This window comes from Amphichorda felina, assembly GCF_050947745.1.
Source record: "Amphichorda felina strain 45539 chromosome Unknown scaffold_7, whole genome shotgun sequence".
Taxonomy (NCBI): domain Eukaryota; kingdom Fungi; phylum Ascomycota; class Sordariomycetes; order Hypocreales; family Bionectriaceae; genus Amphichorda; species Amphichorda felina.
Window position 1 is genome coordinate 2,529,118 of NW_028145043.1, and position 15,937 is coordinate 2,545,054.

Genomic DNA, 15,937 nt, shown 5'->3' on the forward strand with positions numbered 1-15,937 from the left:
GCAAACATTGATATTTTCCCCACCTGAGGTTGTCGTACACCACAGGGAGCATAAGTACGGAGTAATACACTGCTAGCGCTGTGACTATCACCGGAACTTCAGACATTCGTAGACCTATTCACTGTCGACGCACTTGGATTTCAAATGGGCCCAACTAGAACTAGCCGCCATTGCTATGATCCCGAAGCTCTACCCCTTACATCTATTGGCACGTTTTTGCCTTAGGGGCGTTTTCAAGAACGCAAGCGCAAAGTGCCCACCAGCAAAGAGGGGCCAATAAAATATAGGCCCACTATGAGATTATATTACGCCGTTTATAACGTCACCGTTAGTAAATACACGTCAATAATAGAAACAACAGCGTGGCTATGACAGCCAGCGAGTGGAAACCCCGAGGGTACCAAGGCGTACATAGGTCCCGGCCGTATGATGGCCTCGTCAGATCGTCATATCGGCCTTTGCATATCATGGTAAAGACCTTCAGATCGTCTGTTCGGAGCTTTGCTAAGCCCACTCGGATGCAACACATACCCTATATTTGGATGAAGGATCGTCGGATCGCCAACCCGGCATTTTACTACTCAAAGCTTCGGCATATGCAGCATCCCTGCTTATGGTGAGGGATCGACGCAACGTTATATCGGCACCTACCCAAAGCCTTTCCAACGCTTTTGTAGGATTCAAAATGCTGCACGGCTCTGATTTTGATAGGGGTTGAGCATGATATAAAGGTTGGCATCATCGTCCGCTATCGACCGACAGTTCAAGACAAGACAAGTCAATCTACATATACAATCACCACTGCGAGTAACGCGCAGTTCTTCTCCTTTCTCCTCGTCCCAGAGAACACAGACCAACTCTACAGAATCCCTTAAAAGAGCGAACATGCTTTCCCAACTCCTATCCTCCACCGCCCTCACGGCGGCCCTCGTCGCTGCCAGACCCAGCAACATCCAGGCCCGTGACCAGAGAGTCATCTATGATGTTGCCCACAAGGTGCTCAGGGTGGACGGCCTTCATGCCGCTCTTGACAACGGAGCCAATGCGATTGAAATCGACCTCACCGCGTACCCTAATGGCAACGACGTGGACCCGGCACCCAAGTGGTGGATTGACCATGCCTCTGGGGGAAAGAGCTTGGGCGACCCGGCGGATGTCCTGATCCCCGCCATTGGCGATGAGGGTGCCGGAAAGCTGGCCTTTGTTGTCTTCGACATCAAGACCCCACAGGATTGCCCCGTCGACGATGAGGCGTGCGGCATGGCCGGTGTCGTCAACATGGCAAGAGACCTCAACGACAAGGGCATCGGTGTCGTCTACGGATTCATCAACCCCAGCGCGGCTGACAAGGACGGCTGGAGATATGTCATGAAGAATATTGAACACGACACCGCTGTGCGCATCACCGGCCTGACCCCGGACGTAATGCAGGCTTACGGAGACTTTGGCTCAGCCATCCCCTACGAGAAGAGGATCATTGACTACGGAAACCCGGATCTCTACAAGGAGAAGCCGGGCTTCGGCGAGTGCAAGCGCATCGATGACTACGGGGACGACATCTGCCCCAGCCTCGCCCACGCCGTGGAGGAGAGGGACAACGGCCAGATTGGTCCAGTCATGCTCTGGACCGTCGGATCTTCTGACGACGATGGTAAATGGACCGCCGAGGCTCTGGACATGGGTATTGATGGCGTCGTTTACGGATATGGCCACGAGGAATACAAGGGTGATGAGAGGAACCTCAAGGCCCGGGGCCACATCACCAACTGGGTAGATGCTAATGGAGACAAGGCCAGGATGGCCGGGCCCGACGACCGCCCTTGGTATTAGGTAGTCTTAGATACGGTTTTGCGTTAGGAATGATGACTGCCTCTCAAGCTTTCTACCCCGTGACAGTTCACATCGCCTGCCAGCCACGCCCCTAGGAACTCATGCTGGGGTCGTATATGTATTAGATCCCTCAAGGGGTCTTGCTAGGAAGTAGTGAGTATCCTTCTCGATACCATTTGCCGATGGCTTACAAGCTATGCGGTTAGAATGCTCGTTGACGAGTCTGCGACCGGCTTGCGGGCTACCACAGGTTCTTGCTTTCACCTAGCATGTTCGGACTCGTGGCTAACCATATTGTTTTCCTCAGACAACCGTGTGCTAATACGACCCCCTCTTACATGTTAACAGGGCAGTCGAAAATGACCGCGCCGTCGTGCTTGAGGCATTGCTTCACCTGTCCTTTGGTGATCGGTGCCACTGTTTCTCGAAATTCCATCCTTCAATCTCGTGACTAATTCAAAGAACCCTCAGTATTTCATTGCCAACACTGCATTTTTTTTTCTCATCTAAGAACGACACAAATGATACCAACGTGGAACCTGGGACATTCTAAGCGTCGTTGGAGGCAAGGCTGGTAGAGGCAAAAAGTAGAAGAACAGGTGATAAACAAAAATGAGGGGTACGGAAAAGTAGGATTCATCCTTCGGGGTCTGGTAGAGACTGTTTTACAACATCTATGATGGGGAACTGATAGCGCAGATGGACGTTGCACTCCGAGTTTGGAATGTGACATCGCTCAGCAGATGGGCATCCTTGTTTAAAATTCGGGTGAATTTCTCGGATAATTTTCCAACTAGGGATTGATTCATATTAATAGCAAAAATTCCATAAATGGGGCTTCTTTGGCCAGGAGTCAGAATGGGATCATTCATCTGTATCGTTAACATGGGAAGGCCATCGCCAACACTTCTGTTGCCCAGACACGTGAACCTCGCACCACCGTCATGGCCTACAGAGCGCAGGCAGTTGAGCCCATAATTAATCACATTATTCATAGGCCACTCAAATAAGCTAGCAACTACTCCGAAAGATAACTAGCTCTTGAAAAGTTCTTTGAAGGAATGTACAGTCCAGGCACCATCCCCAGATAGGCCGGTAGACTGCAGAAGGGGGAAACCGAGAATCAATTTTCAGGGGTCAGGATAATACATCAATGTCTCGTCTAATTGTCCGATTGTCAGATAGAAGGGCCATGTGACAATAGTCACCGCTAGTATTTCACTTTGAGGGGGCATCAATGAATGGGACTCAGCATGGTCCGCATCACACCTTTGATGTTTGCTCCGCACTTGTCAGTGAGATCAAGGCCCGACGTCACGCCGTGATTGGCATATCAATGTAGCAAGCTAGCGGTGCGACAAACAAAACATCCAAACCCCGACCGTCTGAAACGAGAGTTTGGACTTCATATGCTATGTTCTGGAGATTTCCATACGAGTACTCAAGATTGATGTTTATATCACTCCTTAAATAGAGGCAGTTGTTCACTTGACCCCGCCTCTTCGGCATAGTGCCATCTGATCGATTCGAGTGATTGACGGGTTGCACCTTTCCATATACCAGGCCCCTTGCGCCATTAGCATGGACACAGTATAAAACAGAGGGCCATTGTACTTGCGTACAGAACACTGGGGGCGCATTATAGTCATGAATGTTACCGGGCGATTGAAACTTAAATGATTCTCTAGTGAATTCGCTGGGAGAGTTGTCACAGGGAGCGAGCGAAAACGAAGGAAGCGGTACCACACTTGGCCAGTGAGATGCACGGGGCATTTTTATTGGTCGTAGACGGTGGGGCTTGATTGCCACGCTTTTGGCCCAGCCGCCATGTGGGGTATCCCGCCCCATCCGCACCACCATCAATGAGTGCGTTTCTCGCCCTAATTAATTCTCTAAAAAAAAAATCAAAGCATCCAAAAAGATAGCCTCCACCCAGGTTCGAACTGGGGGTCTTCGCATTACAAGTGCGACGCGTTACCACTGCGCCATAGAGGCAACTGATGTTCGATATGTGGCCAAGTGCTAAATTTAGTCAACAGTCTTACCACCCGTTGGCACCCATTGTCGTTTTCTATCATCAAGCTCGACTCCAATTAATCTCTTCTTACATTTCCCTCGCAGCAAAGCATACACACAATTCACCACCACCATCCGTAAAAGCGTCCACACCCCCAGGCAGCATCTGAGGCAGTGCGGTTTCTGCTATAGAGTCCTGAGTGATTGGAGTCTCTTTTGCTGTCGCGTGGGATGCAGCGTGTCGGGCACAACGGGCCCCGCCCCCCGCCCCCAGCCAACTCCTCAAGCACGCGGTTTTGGAGAGGGAGAAGGAAGGAAGGCACTGGCAATCCACGATCTTTCTAGCTTTCGAGCCCAGGTGCATGTGGGGAAAAACTCATCAAAGAAGCGACGCCGAGAATTTCAAAGAGGTGGTGGTCATCAATTTTGCGACGAGCTCCTCGGCGCGCACTCTCTCTGTCTCTCGTAGTCATGCAACTCAGTCTCTGAGAATATGACTTTGATTGATTGATTCTTGCAACGACACTAATAAAAAATGAAACAATGTGGTTATTGAAAATGCAAATGTGAATTATGGTCGCCGGATCTCTTCCACTGAGGAACATTTGCACCTGTCTTCCGTTGAGTCCGAGCTGACAAGTCGAAGTTGGCAGGGCGGACCATGCAGTTGCCCAGAACAGAAGGTCAAACAATAAGAAACGTACAACCCTCCTTCATTAGCCGTATTTCCGAGAACCAAGCTGACACGCACAGGGTTGAAGAAATACATAAGAAGATGTTCATCACCGCAGTTTTTGTTTTTCCCTCCAGTTTGGCACCTACCCTGCACTTACCACCACCACCACCATGAGACTACACGCGATTACGACAGCGCTGCTTCCCACGGCGGCCCTGGCACAGGTCTTTGCCGTGCCAAAGGGTGACTACAAGGTCCAATGGACCAACAAGGAGCTAGTCGATGAAAGCCGCCAAGATCCATTCAATACAACACACGTGCGACGGATGATGATCTCGCAGTTCACCCCAGTTCCTAACGACGCGTGTGTCAAGACATGCAAGGTGCCGTACATGTCACCCGAGATCAGCGAGATCGAGGATGCCATTTTCAGTCAAGCCCTGGGTGACATTGGCTGGCCCTCAGGTGCGCTGGCTGGTCTCGAGGTCGAGATATGCTGCGAGGTGGATCACAAAGCCCGTCGGCCCAAGCACAAGGTGCCCAAGATACTCTTTGGTACGGGTCTCAACACGACGAGGCTTCTATACACGGGCACGGCGCAGTACCTGGCAGCTCTAGGGTACGAGGTGATTGTTATGGACCACCCCTACGAGACAGATGTGGTGGAGTTTCCCGACGGCGAGATCGTCTTTGGGGGACGCATCGGACGCGACCCGATCAACCAGACCGAGGCACAGATGGGCCTCGATGTGCGCTCCCAGGACGTGTCGTTTGTGCTGGATGAGTTTAAGATCCGCAGGACGACGTACGTTGGCCAGTCATTTGGCGGTGCGTCGGTGGTGACGGCCATGCCCAACGAGAAACGCATCGTGAGCGGCGTCAACCTCGATGGCATGTTCTTCGGGCGGGCCATCGCGGCTGGCGTGAACCGTCCATTCCTCCTGTTTGGCTCCGTGGGGCACAACTCGTCGATGCCGGAGGACCCAAGCTGGGGCCAGTTCCTCGACTCCATGGACGCCAAATACCCGGATGTGTGGTACAAGGAGCTGAGCCTGGGTGACTCGGTGCATGGGAGCTACTACGACTTGTCGCTGATTGCGGACCTATTGAACCTGCGGGAGAAGGAGGACCTGGCCCAATTCTTTGGCAAGGTGACGGGGGGGAGGGCGATGGAGGTGATACAGGCATACGTGGGCGCGTTTATCGAGTTCACACTGCTGGGAGGAGATGAGGGTGTCCTGGCTGGCGAGAGCGATGAGTTTTCTGATGTCACTTTCATCCGGACGTATGAGTACTAAGGTAGACATGGTTGTATCGTGCAAGAGTTGGAGAAGTAGAGAAATCCCTCTAGGTACCAGATTTCACGCACCAATCAAGCGCCCAGTAACGAGCTCCTACGGAGCTCCAGCTGCAACCTCATCCACTAACAACTCCGATGCTGAAACTTGCATCAGCACTTGAGGGCATCCCCTGCGATCCCCCTTCAGCTCATGTGGCCACAGCGACGACCCGAAATGCATTATTATTACCCATAGCGACAGGAATGGGGTGCTCTGAGGAGTAAGATTGGGAGTTGATTTTGAGCAACTGCGTCATCCCACAACCATAACTCCGTTAGCCCCGCTAGCCCCGCGACCTGCGCCATGATGCTGGACCGTTCCTGCCGTGAAGTCGAAGCTCCAACTCCTTCCTTTCCTCGTTAAAAAGCTAGAGTATAGCCCGATTCGAGATCCCGAGCCATCACAAATAGCACAGAAACCTCCCTTTGCTTGTCCACGTCCCAACACGCCTCGCCATGGCCACCGCCGCAAAGACCATCGTCGCCACAGGCGTCTCCTCTGGCCTGGTAAGGTCCCCATCCATCCACCAAGCTCTCGACCGCGCAACTGACACGCCACGTTAGGGTTTTGAGGCCATGCGCCAGCTCCTCGAGCAATCCCAGCCCTACAAGGTCATTCTTGGCGCTCGCAACATCCAGCGCACCCAGGAGGCCTACAATGCCCTCACTTACGACCGCGCTGCCAACCCGGTGACGGTACTGCCCCTCGATCTTAGCAACCTGCGTGACGTCCAAACCTTTGCCAAGGTGACCCTTGACAAAGTCGGCGAGGGCAATATCGACTATCTGCTGCTGAATGCTGGCATCAGCAATGGCGCGGAGAAGCCTGGGCCACATGGCTCAAAGTGGTCTGAGCCTCTGATCGTCAACCACCTGGGTGAGGATGCCTGGGAGTTCAAAGCCGTGTAATGAGCTGACACAGAATTGAGCCCACCACTACCTGATGCATCTCCTGCGTGACAAGCTCGCCGCCTCCAAGTCGCGCATCGTCTTTGTCTCTTCGGGTGCCGTCCGCAACGTGCCCGACGTCTGTACGTCAGGTAGCCCACCGACCTGCACCAATATTCTATGCTAATGATCCCAGCCGTCATAGAAGAGGAGGTCAAGGGAGGCTCTGGAGCCCCCGGGTGGAAAGTCTACTGTGCCACCAAATTCATCGCCCTCCTGGGTGCCCACTGGTGGCGCCGTCAGCTCTGGGGCCAGTGCGACGTCGTGGCCGTGTCACCTGGTCTTATCCCAGGCACGGGGCTGGCTCGAGGCACTGACATGAAGATCGACCCCAATTCACCCGACGCCAAGTCACCCGCCGAAGGTTAGTTCCATCGAGTCGAAATCTGTCTACAAAGTACTGACTGAAGCCAGGTGGCGCCAACATCCTCCGTGCCCTGTTCCGGAGTGACTTGCCCGAGGATCCGCAGCGAATCTTCCTCACCAGCTGGGGTGAGTGGTGGCCCAAGGACGTGTACGGAAACTCGCTCGACGAGAAACTGCAGGACAAGTGGTGCCCGAGCAAAGAGCAGCTGGAGAAGGAGGAGGGTCTCACTTCATAGATGCCGATGTACCATGAATGACGAGGCACAACGGTATTCATTCGATATAATTCTTACCGTGACTGTGGGATTTCTCTCAAAAGCGGCAAAAGCAAGGGACTTGATTCATCGTTTCTAGAAGATGGCTACACCATTTGGCGGGCTGGCGACACCTCCGGGTACCTATCATGGTCAGTACAAGAACATGATGCAACTTCACGACACTCACCTTCAGCGGCATGCTGCTAAAGAAAAAGGTCCACCGCTTCCGCTTCTCACACTCCTCACTCAATCTCTCCAGGTTGAAATACTCTCCCAGCGGCAGCCCCCACCCCGCCAAACACCACTCATGAAGCCAGAATCGCTGGTCCTGGCACGGCCACGCCTCCACGCTTGGCTGGTCGCCTGCCAGCGCCGCAAAGCCCTGCTCCCAGACCCAACGCAGCGTCGCCTCGGACGACTCAAGCCCAATAGCCGGCGGCACCTTGATATCAGCCAGCGCCTGCCGCTCCTCAGGTGATATCTTGTCGTAGGCGCGCATATAGCCCGAGCGGACAAAGAGGATGTCACCCTCGCGGAACGTGGTACCCTGATACGCGGCGACTTCCTGAAGGGTCGATACGGGGATGCTGGTGGGCTCGAAAAAGGCAGGCTTGAGGCCCTTGGCGTCGGCCCAGGCGGCGTAGTCGAGAAGCACGCCGCGTCCCACGATGCCTCCATTATCAACCCACGCTATATTCCTGTCAGCTCTTCTATCATGAACTACTACGGTAAGATGGGGTCATACACTGGATTCCAATGGCACTCGTATTCTGAAGATCCTCAAACGTCCGCCCATTGAAGAAGAGCTGCTCCTTCTGGTATCCATAGTGCCGGAAGCCGTCCCACTGCGAGCTGCTCTGTGTGTTGAATGTCAGCGTGTCGTCGTGCACGACCCGCGGGCTCTTGCGCCACATCTTGTGCTCGAGCGGCGCGCGCCCAAAGCACGGCGTCGCGAGGTGGCCCAGAGACAGGTCCAGGGGGATGCGCCCGCCGTCGATGATCTCGCGCGCTGCCGCGGCCGTGTTGGCTGGGGTGAGCAGGTTGAGCATGCCGAGCTCGTCGTCGGCGCCGAAGAGGCCCCATGCGTTGCCCGGGGGCCCGTCCTTGCGGAGGGGGAGGGCGTCGAAGGGGGGCTTGGTGGGCATGGTAGTGGTTTGCTGGGCGCGTTTCTGAGAGGCGGAGACTGATGGTACACACTGACGAGGGGTAATGGGAGGTCTTATTCATTCTTCCTAGTGCTTAGTTGGGGCCGGCCCCCTCCCCACGAACGGCGTCTCCGCATGTCGCTCGGCCTTTGCTCCGTCGGTTTAGCTGTGCCGAGATCCATCATGGCGGGTCCGTGGTTGGGGTTTGGGTTCCGCTCTCAACGGCGGGTCTAGGGAGGGGCGCCGTGATCGGACGGCGGGCATCTAGTTAGAGTACATTGTTTGACGACATGTGTTTAACGACACTGGCGTTCCACCAGTGGGAGATTGGCAAACGCCTGTTACATTGCTCCCGAAAATCCGAGGTGGAATCTGCAAACAGGCACGCATTCACTGCTCAAGTATCACTTACAAGTTACAATCCCAAATGAGTTCCTTGTTTGCTTTTGAGTACCACTGAGTGCTCCCGCTGTCAGCCTCCAACGTCCCAAGAGTTCATGATGGCGTCATCGTAGCAAAGTTGGGTGGCACGTTTTGAATGTCTCGCCAGCTGGCAACACCTGCGTAACGGCTACACGACGTCCCGTCGCATCGTGTCAAAGTCAGCTGGCCGTAAAGACCTCACAAGTTAGAAAATGCTACTTTTCATATACAGATTTTCTTCTGTATCGGTATCTATCTCCTTCTCAAAGATCTCTACTTTGATATCTTGATCGTCACGAGTTACGCCTAGCCATCAACAACAACCACTTTACACTTTGACGCGCAATAACAACCACCCCGCCACGCCCAAAATGTGTACCTTCGAGATAAAGGTTATCCTCTGCAAATGCAGAGACCCCAACTGCAAGCAGCGCACCAAGGAAATCGCCGATCACCAGCTCCCCGAGGGCGGCCACACCGTCCGCATCACGCAGTACTACCGCGTCTCGGCCATGTGCCTCGGCTGGTTCAAGAACACCGATCAAAACAGGGCCATCCTCAAATACGGATATCCGAAATGGAACGCCAACGGGGTACAGGACTGCCGCGGCGATAAGAAGTTTGTGCACCACAGGGTTAGGGAGAGGGATTCGCGCATGTGTGGGCCTTGCAAGACGAGTTGTGTCCAGCCGACGGCGGAGGAGAGAGGCGGAGAGGAAAAGGGGGCGAGCGACAAGGAGCTGCATGAGTATCTGGACAAGATCACGAATACGGGCCTGTCATCAGGAGCCTAAGAGACGAGGGGATTGGAAAGCAAGGGCATATCAGATGGACTGACAGCACATGTGGCACTACGTATTGTCTTCTCAGGGGGTGCTATGAATGGCTTTGGTGTTGTGGGATTTCATATCAAAATGTTAGAATGTCCTTTAAAATGGATGGAATAGATAAATTGAGCGCATTGTGACTTGGGAGTGTTGCATACTAGCATGTAGCCAGGGTCTCTGGGAATAGTGAAACTAGCTACTTGGGCAACATCGCTACATGTAGTTCCAAATAACATTTTTACAATGTATCCACAGAGATACCGGTATTGACATGATTATATTCAAGGAGAAATACTATATGTTGAGATCTTCATGGTGATTCTTGATCTAGGGACTTTTACAGCCCAACAGAGACATGGCACGGAAATGCCCGTGTAGCTTCACTTGTTTTTGATTCACTATTCACTTTGCGGCGAGCCCGACTTGAAGGAATATCCCACCATGATTCACAACTTTTGAACTGCCGTGCTAGTCCCCCATTCAAATTTCTCCGGTAGTGTCATTTCTCTTCTTAATACCAGAACTATCTGCCACCGTTGGAGATCACAGAATACCATACACAACTCTAACTTGAACTACTTCCCAACTCGGGAGCCTTCAGAAACTACTCAACATGAAAATCAAAGGTATGATACGCTACCAACTAGCCACACCCGATTCTAACAACCATAGCCACCACATTCGCCATGATTACGGCTGCTGCCGCCTTAGCCGTCGACTTGAAGAGCGACTCGTCCCTCCAGTCTGATGACTGTGGAATTTCCTGCCACCCCTGGTACACCTTCTGCATCCGCCGTCCATACAATTACCGATGCGATGATCACGGAAGATTCAAGCATGGCGACCGCTACGACGGATGTGAGAGGCAGTGCTTCTGCCACTGCGACGCCTTAGCCGAGGGCAGAGATTAGGTCACTATTGATAACTATAGTTACATTACCAGACACCTGAACACGGGGTGTTGAAGAAGAGGATGTATTAAATTACACAAGTTGCTCTTGGAAAAACAGCTCGCTTGAAGAATTCGCGCTTCTATGCTCTAGGTTTTATCTTGAACGACTATACATCCCTCGGCGCCTTGATCGGGATTATCTCACGGGGTTGTATGTCCTTGTGTTGTTACACTGTATGGTGGTGATGCATTGTCTTGAGGTCATACATTGTCTTGAGGTGGTGTGTTGTTTTGTGGTGGCGTATTCTCTTGAAACGGGAGCTGCGGTTCCATGCCCCGGAGTGGCATTATGTGATTCAGTCCGTATATGTCTTCTGGCGCAGAGCTTCCCAAGGGTGGCTGCCTCATGCCGTAGTACATGAAGCTTGGCTGCCTAATCTATAGGCAACAGACCGCGGCGATCATGAGACTTCGGGATTTTCAGCGTGCTCCAGATTCACTTGTCTTCAGTGGATACTCATCATCCCGCGAAAACTATGAACAGTGTCTCATTAGAAAGCAAGATGCTGGTCGGTTTGCATCCCTCCATTGTTAAATGCCATCAGAACAAGCTTCGGCCTAGGATTGAGAGGATGGCGGATACATAGAAACCCAGGAATATACATTCACGTGAGATAATCCGCCGTGCTATTCGCGCATAATACCTGGTATACAAGTACACCATAATATAGTGAGATACGAAGACAAAGAAGGCGGAAATGGCGCAAGCCTGCGCAACGCCAGCTACATTGTTGAGTGTCGTCCCTGTCCCCCCCGCTGCCCCTTCCGCAGTATAAAGGATACCTCCGATCAGTTGGAGCAAAATGCAGATGACTTCGAAGACCACCAAGAAGTGGCAAATGCAGTCTTGGTTCCAGCGGTTGATCGGGGAGAAAAGGTGGTCGACGCTATATGGAAGAAGACATTAGCCAAGCATAATGATGGCTCCGTGAAAGGGAGGCTCTCACTAGCGTCAAGTAGGTGGCCGTCATGAAAGACAAGGGAGCAATGGCCATGGATATACCCTGCATCATGAAGAGGCTGTACGAGAACGGCTCGAACCACATCATGACACGACAGAAGTACCCCATCATTTCAAATACGCAGCCTTTAATCATGCATCTATTGTACCATAGATGTTTCTAACGGAAGCTCAGAATCGTGTGGACCTGAAGGGCCAGCGAAAAGAGGATGGCAAAGAGAGAGTTGGCGAGCAGTGATGGGCGGTACTTGATGAGGCTCATCTCAATGGGGCAGGTAAGGAGGGTGCAGTTGGTATTGAGGCCCTAACCCGCCAGCGTGGCCTCTGGGCACTGGCCAGCAAGTTCTGCGTCTGTCAGCATGGTCGGTTGGTGATGGTGAGTACAGCTTTATGTGGATGGAGTCAATTGGGATCATAAGAATGGTGCGGTTGGAGATGGAGTATGGTGGCGCGGCATTGGAGGTAGAAATGGGCTGTACAGTGAGTGGAATGATGCTGTCGGGATGTTGTGTTTTTGAGAGGAGAGCAGACACTTTTCTTGGTGAGACTTCCTTGCTGCTACCAGAAAGGGTCTACCTTATTTATGGGGAAGGGTGATGCTGTGTTGATATACAGGCACAACCGGATATTGCAGCTGTGATGTAAGGTGGCTGCACCTAGTGAGGCCATTCACAGAATCTTTAGGAAACAATACTCAATTACCCATCCATATCGACGCGAGCCAGGCTGGGCGCCGGAAAGCGTCAAATGTCAACAATATATCCAAGGAGCTTAGGGGCAAGTGCAACGAGTGTCCCTAGGGAGGACATGCCTGACTGCCACTCTACTCGGGTCGCACTAGTTTTTATTTATAACGGCAAACTGACGGCCAAGGGCATTTTCTCTCTATTTTCTCTCTACTAGTAGTTTATTTATTATAGCACACTCAACTCGGCTCATGGGTGCGTATCGCTGTCGTGGACTAGGTCGGAAAAACTAGCCTCTCCCCATCTCTGTGACTGTGATATATAGTGCGGGTTTTGTACTCGCCCCACAACCCCCCTGCTTGTTATTGAGATACCTCGATCTTAGCATTGTTTACGTGTTTGGCTACGCTAGAAGTGATATTTTATTAGTACCTATGGGAAATGTGGGTCCTTGATACACCACCAAATGCTAGTGTAATTTGAACTAGCGCCGGCTTTATTAATTTTAATTCGCTAATAATCGCTGTTGGACTTTAGGTGCACTTCACAGCTGAACCTGCGACACAGCAATTTTAGTCCCTCCCAAGGGAGTGTCAGAGGCAGAAGAGCGAGATCGCATGAAACAGACATTTCGAGGGGTCACGTGGAAGGGGCTTATAAGAGCGATTCCTTGTGTCCAGGCGTTATGCTCTTCAGAGATCAATACAGTCACTATATGCCCCCTAATTGCAATATCGCCGCTATATCGGCGTTATCCTGCCTTGTTATGCCTCTTCAGTCTCCTCTGTGTATCTAGTCCTGGCAGCGAGGCCCCGGTCGACCCAGGCTCATTAATTAATGTTACGTTTAATACATAGCCTTATACTATCAGGACTCCATAAATCCAGCTACCTCAGCATGCCTTATATAGTAGGACCTTAATATTTTGTATTATTTTCAGTAACGGAAAACATCCTACGCTAGACTTAGTAGACTACGAAGTAGCTTTATTATCTAAAAAAGTCGAGAAAATCATACTGGGGTAACTAAATTAATCGATCGATTCGATGCGATAATTTATATATATATAAACTTTAGGCATCTATAATAGAGTCTCGGCTCAAGCTAATATCGTTAAGTAATAAGATATATGACCAACGAGATTGGAGCCCCAGCATCTATGCCTCTTTCCAGAATCTGTAGACTGGAAGGCCTTGCATTTTCAAATTTGATTTCCAAAGTCCTCACATGAAATTCCTGTGCTGGAAGGTGCGAACGATGTGCTGGTGTTGAATCAAGTGGGTTGACATTTTATGTGCGGGCTTGGAGTTGCCGGCGAATAGCGACAATTCTTTTCATATCTATCTCGTTGGATCTGAGGGGTGGGTTGAATCTAGCCCTAGCTAATTTACTGTTGGAAATTAGCAGTTGTTGTTCTCGAGGTGAACGTGCATGTTGGTGCTGTCAAAGTGGCATCCAGATGGAAGCTCATTGCTGCCAATCGCCGGGTTGATGCGGGTTATGCCATGACATATGAAATTCTAGCTTACTCACACTACTCCAGACTAGCCAGCCATTTTCGACCATGGGCATCCTCGGTACCCGACCTTTGGGTCTTGGCTCTGCTCCAACGTCGTGTCAACGGACCCCTCTTACAGATACGACGTCCGGTATCGGCAATTGTCTTCTGGCCATGCTGTGATTACCTCTCTTTGTTAGGCATCTGACAGCATACTGCGTTTAACAGCACATAGACAGAATATTGTCTATGAACATATACCTTATCGGGAAGCATAGCAATATAGCCAACGCCTCACCTTCCACTAACACCTACCATGCGCTCTATTCGGACACTCTCCGTCGTTGGCTGCCACGCCGAAGGTGAAGTTGGCGACGTGATCATCGGCGGCGTCCTCGACGTCCCCGGGAAGACCATGTACGACAAGCTCGTCCACTTCCGCACCAAGGATGATCAGATCCGCCAGCTGGTGCTCAACGAGCCCCGCGGCCGCGCCTCGATGAACACGAACCTGGTGCTGCCGCCCTGCAACCCGCTCGCTGACGCTGGCTTCCTCATCATGGAGAGCGAGGAGTACGCGCCCATGTCCGGGTCCAACACCATCTGCACCGCCACCGTGCTGCTGGAGACGGGCATGATCCCCATGAAGGAGCCTGTCACCGAGCTCAAGCTGGACACGGCGGCTGGTCTGGTCAGTGTTACGGCCGAGTGTGGAGGCGGCAAATGCAGGAGTGTCTCATTCGACAACGTGCCTGCTTTTGTTGCGGCTCTTGACCTGCCAATCGACGTACCCGGTCTGGGCAGCGTGTCTGTAGATGTGGCCTGGGGCGGCATGTGGTACGCACTAGTTGACGCAGCGTCGGTCGGTCTCAGGGTGGAGAACCAGTACGGCCCACGGCTGGTGGAGGTTGGGGAGCGCATCAAGCGAGCCGTGCAGGCGCAGTTCACTCCCGTCCACCCGGAGAACCGAGACATACGCGGGGTATCCATCTTGGCCCTCACCGAGCCGCTGCACGAGGGGCCTGATGGCAAGACCGCCAAGAACACCGTGGTGGTGTCTCCGGGACGGTTTGATAGGAGTCCCTGCGGGACCGGAACGTGTGCTCGCCTCGCGGTGCTTCATGCAAGGGGCCAGATCAAGGAGGGGGAGGTGTTCCGGCACCGGAGCATCATTGGGACGGAGTTTGAGACGCATATCCGCGGGGCGACAAAGGTGGGCGAGTACGATGCGGTGCTGCCGACTGTCAAGGGGCGGGCGTGGATTACGAGCTACAAGCAGATTGTTTTGGACCCAGAGGATCCGTATCCAAATGGGTTCAGAGTCGGCGATCAGTGGCACGCACCGGGGGCTCCCGAGTGACGAGACAACGTCAGTTGCTAGGCAAGGAGGTTTGAGGGTAGGTTTCCCGATGGGGAGACACTGGGGATCTTTCGAGGCCGATGACGATATGCAAATGCCCAGAGCGCGCAGCCTCGATGCGCGGAGGTATCCTCCGCCGCCTGGAACATGGCGGTCTGTCAGTAGCTGGAATCGTAGTGGAACAGACACCACCACCGTTACTTGTGCTAAGATTGAGTTCCTTTTCAGCAGTGAGACCATCTCCACAGTGAGACACAGGAAGGCACCGTCAGCTGGGGACATGACAGGTAACAAACACTAAATATATATACGGCTAAACACTCCTATCGTCTCTAGGCATATTTCGTCCGCAAACCCAGGGATCTGCATCTCTGGTATGTCCAGTTGGGAATGTTGTTGAACAGGCACGGCCTACGAGTATTAGTCTTGAAGTACGAATTTAAGACGGGCCACATCACCGTGAAAGGGTTGTACGAGTACTGCAGATCATCCCAATGTTTCAAACCCCTGAGCCAAAGGGCGGGCCTAGAGCTTGACAGATGGGTAGTACTTAAGGCTCATGATCCGCAGCCTACATGCTCGTAAGTTGTTCGAACCATCAAACCGGCATCCCAAACAACACTCTGGATAAACGCCCTGTAACCATCATGTTA

At 52.4% G+C, this 15,937-nt stretch overlaps 7 protein-coding genes and 1 non-coding gene across 8 annotated transcripts; 6 read left to right on the forward strand and 2 right to left on the reverse strand.

Annotated features, from left to right (window-relative positions):
* Positions 1-885: 885 nt before the first annotated feature.
* ACO1O0_007597 (uncharacterized protein) lies at positions 886-1,830 on the forward strand (the record flags this gene model as incomplete). The annotated part of the gene is made up of 1 exon (XM_083196967.1): positions 886-1,830. One exon carries the CDS (start codon positions 886-888, stop codon positions 1,828-1,830), a length of 945 nt encoding a protein of 314 aa, XP_083048175.1.
* A 1,923-nt stretch (positions 1,831-3,753) lies between these two features.
* On the reverse strand, positions 3,754-3,825 carry ACO1O0_007598. Its single transcript has one exon. It is a non-coding gene; the product is annotated as a tRNA-Thr (tRNA).
* Positions 3,826-4,692: 867 nt separating this feature from the next.
* Positions 4,693-5,820, forward strand: ACO1O0_007599 (uncharacterized protein; the record flags this gene model as incomplete). The annotated part of the gene is made up of 1 exon (XM_083196968.1): positions 4,693-5,820. The coding sequence occupies one exon, from the start codon at positions 4,693-4,695 to the stop codon at positions 5,818-5,820; it is 1,128 nt and encodes a 375-aa protein (XP_083048176.1).
* A 497-nt stretch (positions 5,821-6,317) lies between these two features.
* ACO1O0_007600 (uncharacterized protein) lies at positions 6,318-6,770 on the forward strand (the record flags this gene model as incomplete). Its single annotated transcript, XM_083196969.1, has 2 exons — positions 6,318-6,368; positions 6,426-6,770. 2 exons carry the CDS (start codon positions 6,318-6,320, stop codon positions 6,768-6,770), a joined length of 396 nt encoding a protein of 131 aa, XP_083048177.1.
* A 34-nt stretch (positions 6,771-6,804) lies between these two features.
* ACO1O0_007601 (sepiapterin reductase family protein IRC24) lies at positions 6,805-7,411 on the forward strand (the record flags this gene model as incomplete). The annotated part of the gene is made up of 3 exons (XM_083196970.1): positions 6,805-6,892; positions 6,946-7,173; positions 7,224-7,411. The coding sequence occupies 3 exons, from the start codon at positions 6,805-6,807 to the stop codon at positions 7,409-7,411; spliced, it is 504 nt and encodes a 167-aa protein (XP_083048178.1).
* Positions 7,412-7,525: 114 nt separating this feature from the next.
* ACO1O0_007602 (putative cyclase-domain-containing protein) lies at positions 7,526-8,577 on the reverse strand (the record flags this gene model as incomplete). The annotated part of the gene is made up of 3 exons (XM_083196971.1): positions 7,526-7,573; positions 7,620-8,122; positions 8,178-8,577. The coding sequence occupies 3 exons, from the start codon at positions 8,575-8,577 to the stop codon at positions 7,526-7,528; spliced, it is 951 nt and encodes a 316-aa protein (XP_083048179.1).
* A 794-nt stretch (positions 8,578-9,371) lies between these two features.
* ACO1O0_007603 (uncharacterized protein) lies at positions 9,372-9,794 on the forward strand (the record flags this gene model as incomplete). The annotated part of the gene is made up of 1 exon (XM_083196972.1): positions 9,372-9,794. One exon carries the CDS (start codon positions 9,372-9,374, stop codon positions 9,792-9,794), a length of 423 nt encoding a protein of 140 aa, XP_083048180.1.
* A 4,446-nt stretch (positions 9,795-14,240) lies between these two features.
* ACO1O0_007604 (proline racemase family protein) lies at positions 14,241-15,284 on the forward strand (the record flags this gene model as incomplete). The annotated part of the gene is made up of 1 exon (XM_083196973.1): positions 14,241-15,284. One exon carries the CDS (start codon positions 14,241-14,243, stop codon positions 15,282-15,284), a length of 1,044 nt encoding a protein of 347 aa, XP_083048181.1.
* Between the last annotated feature and the right edge of the window lie 653 nt (positions 15,285-15,937).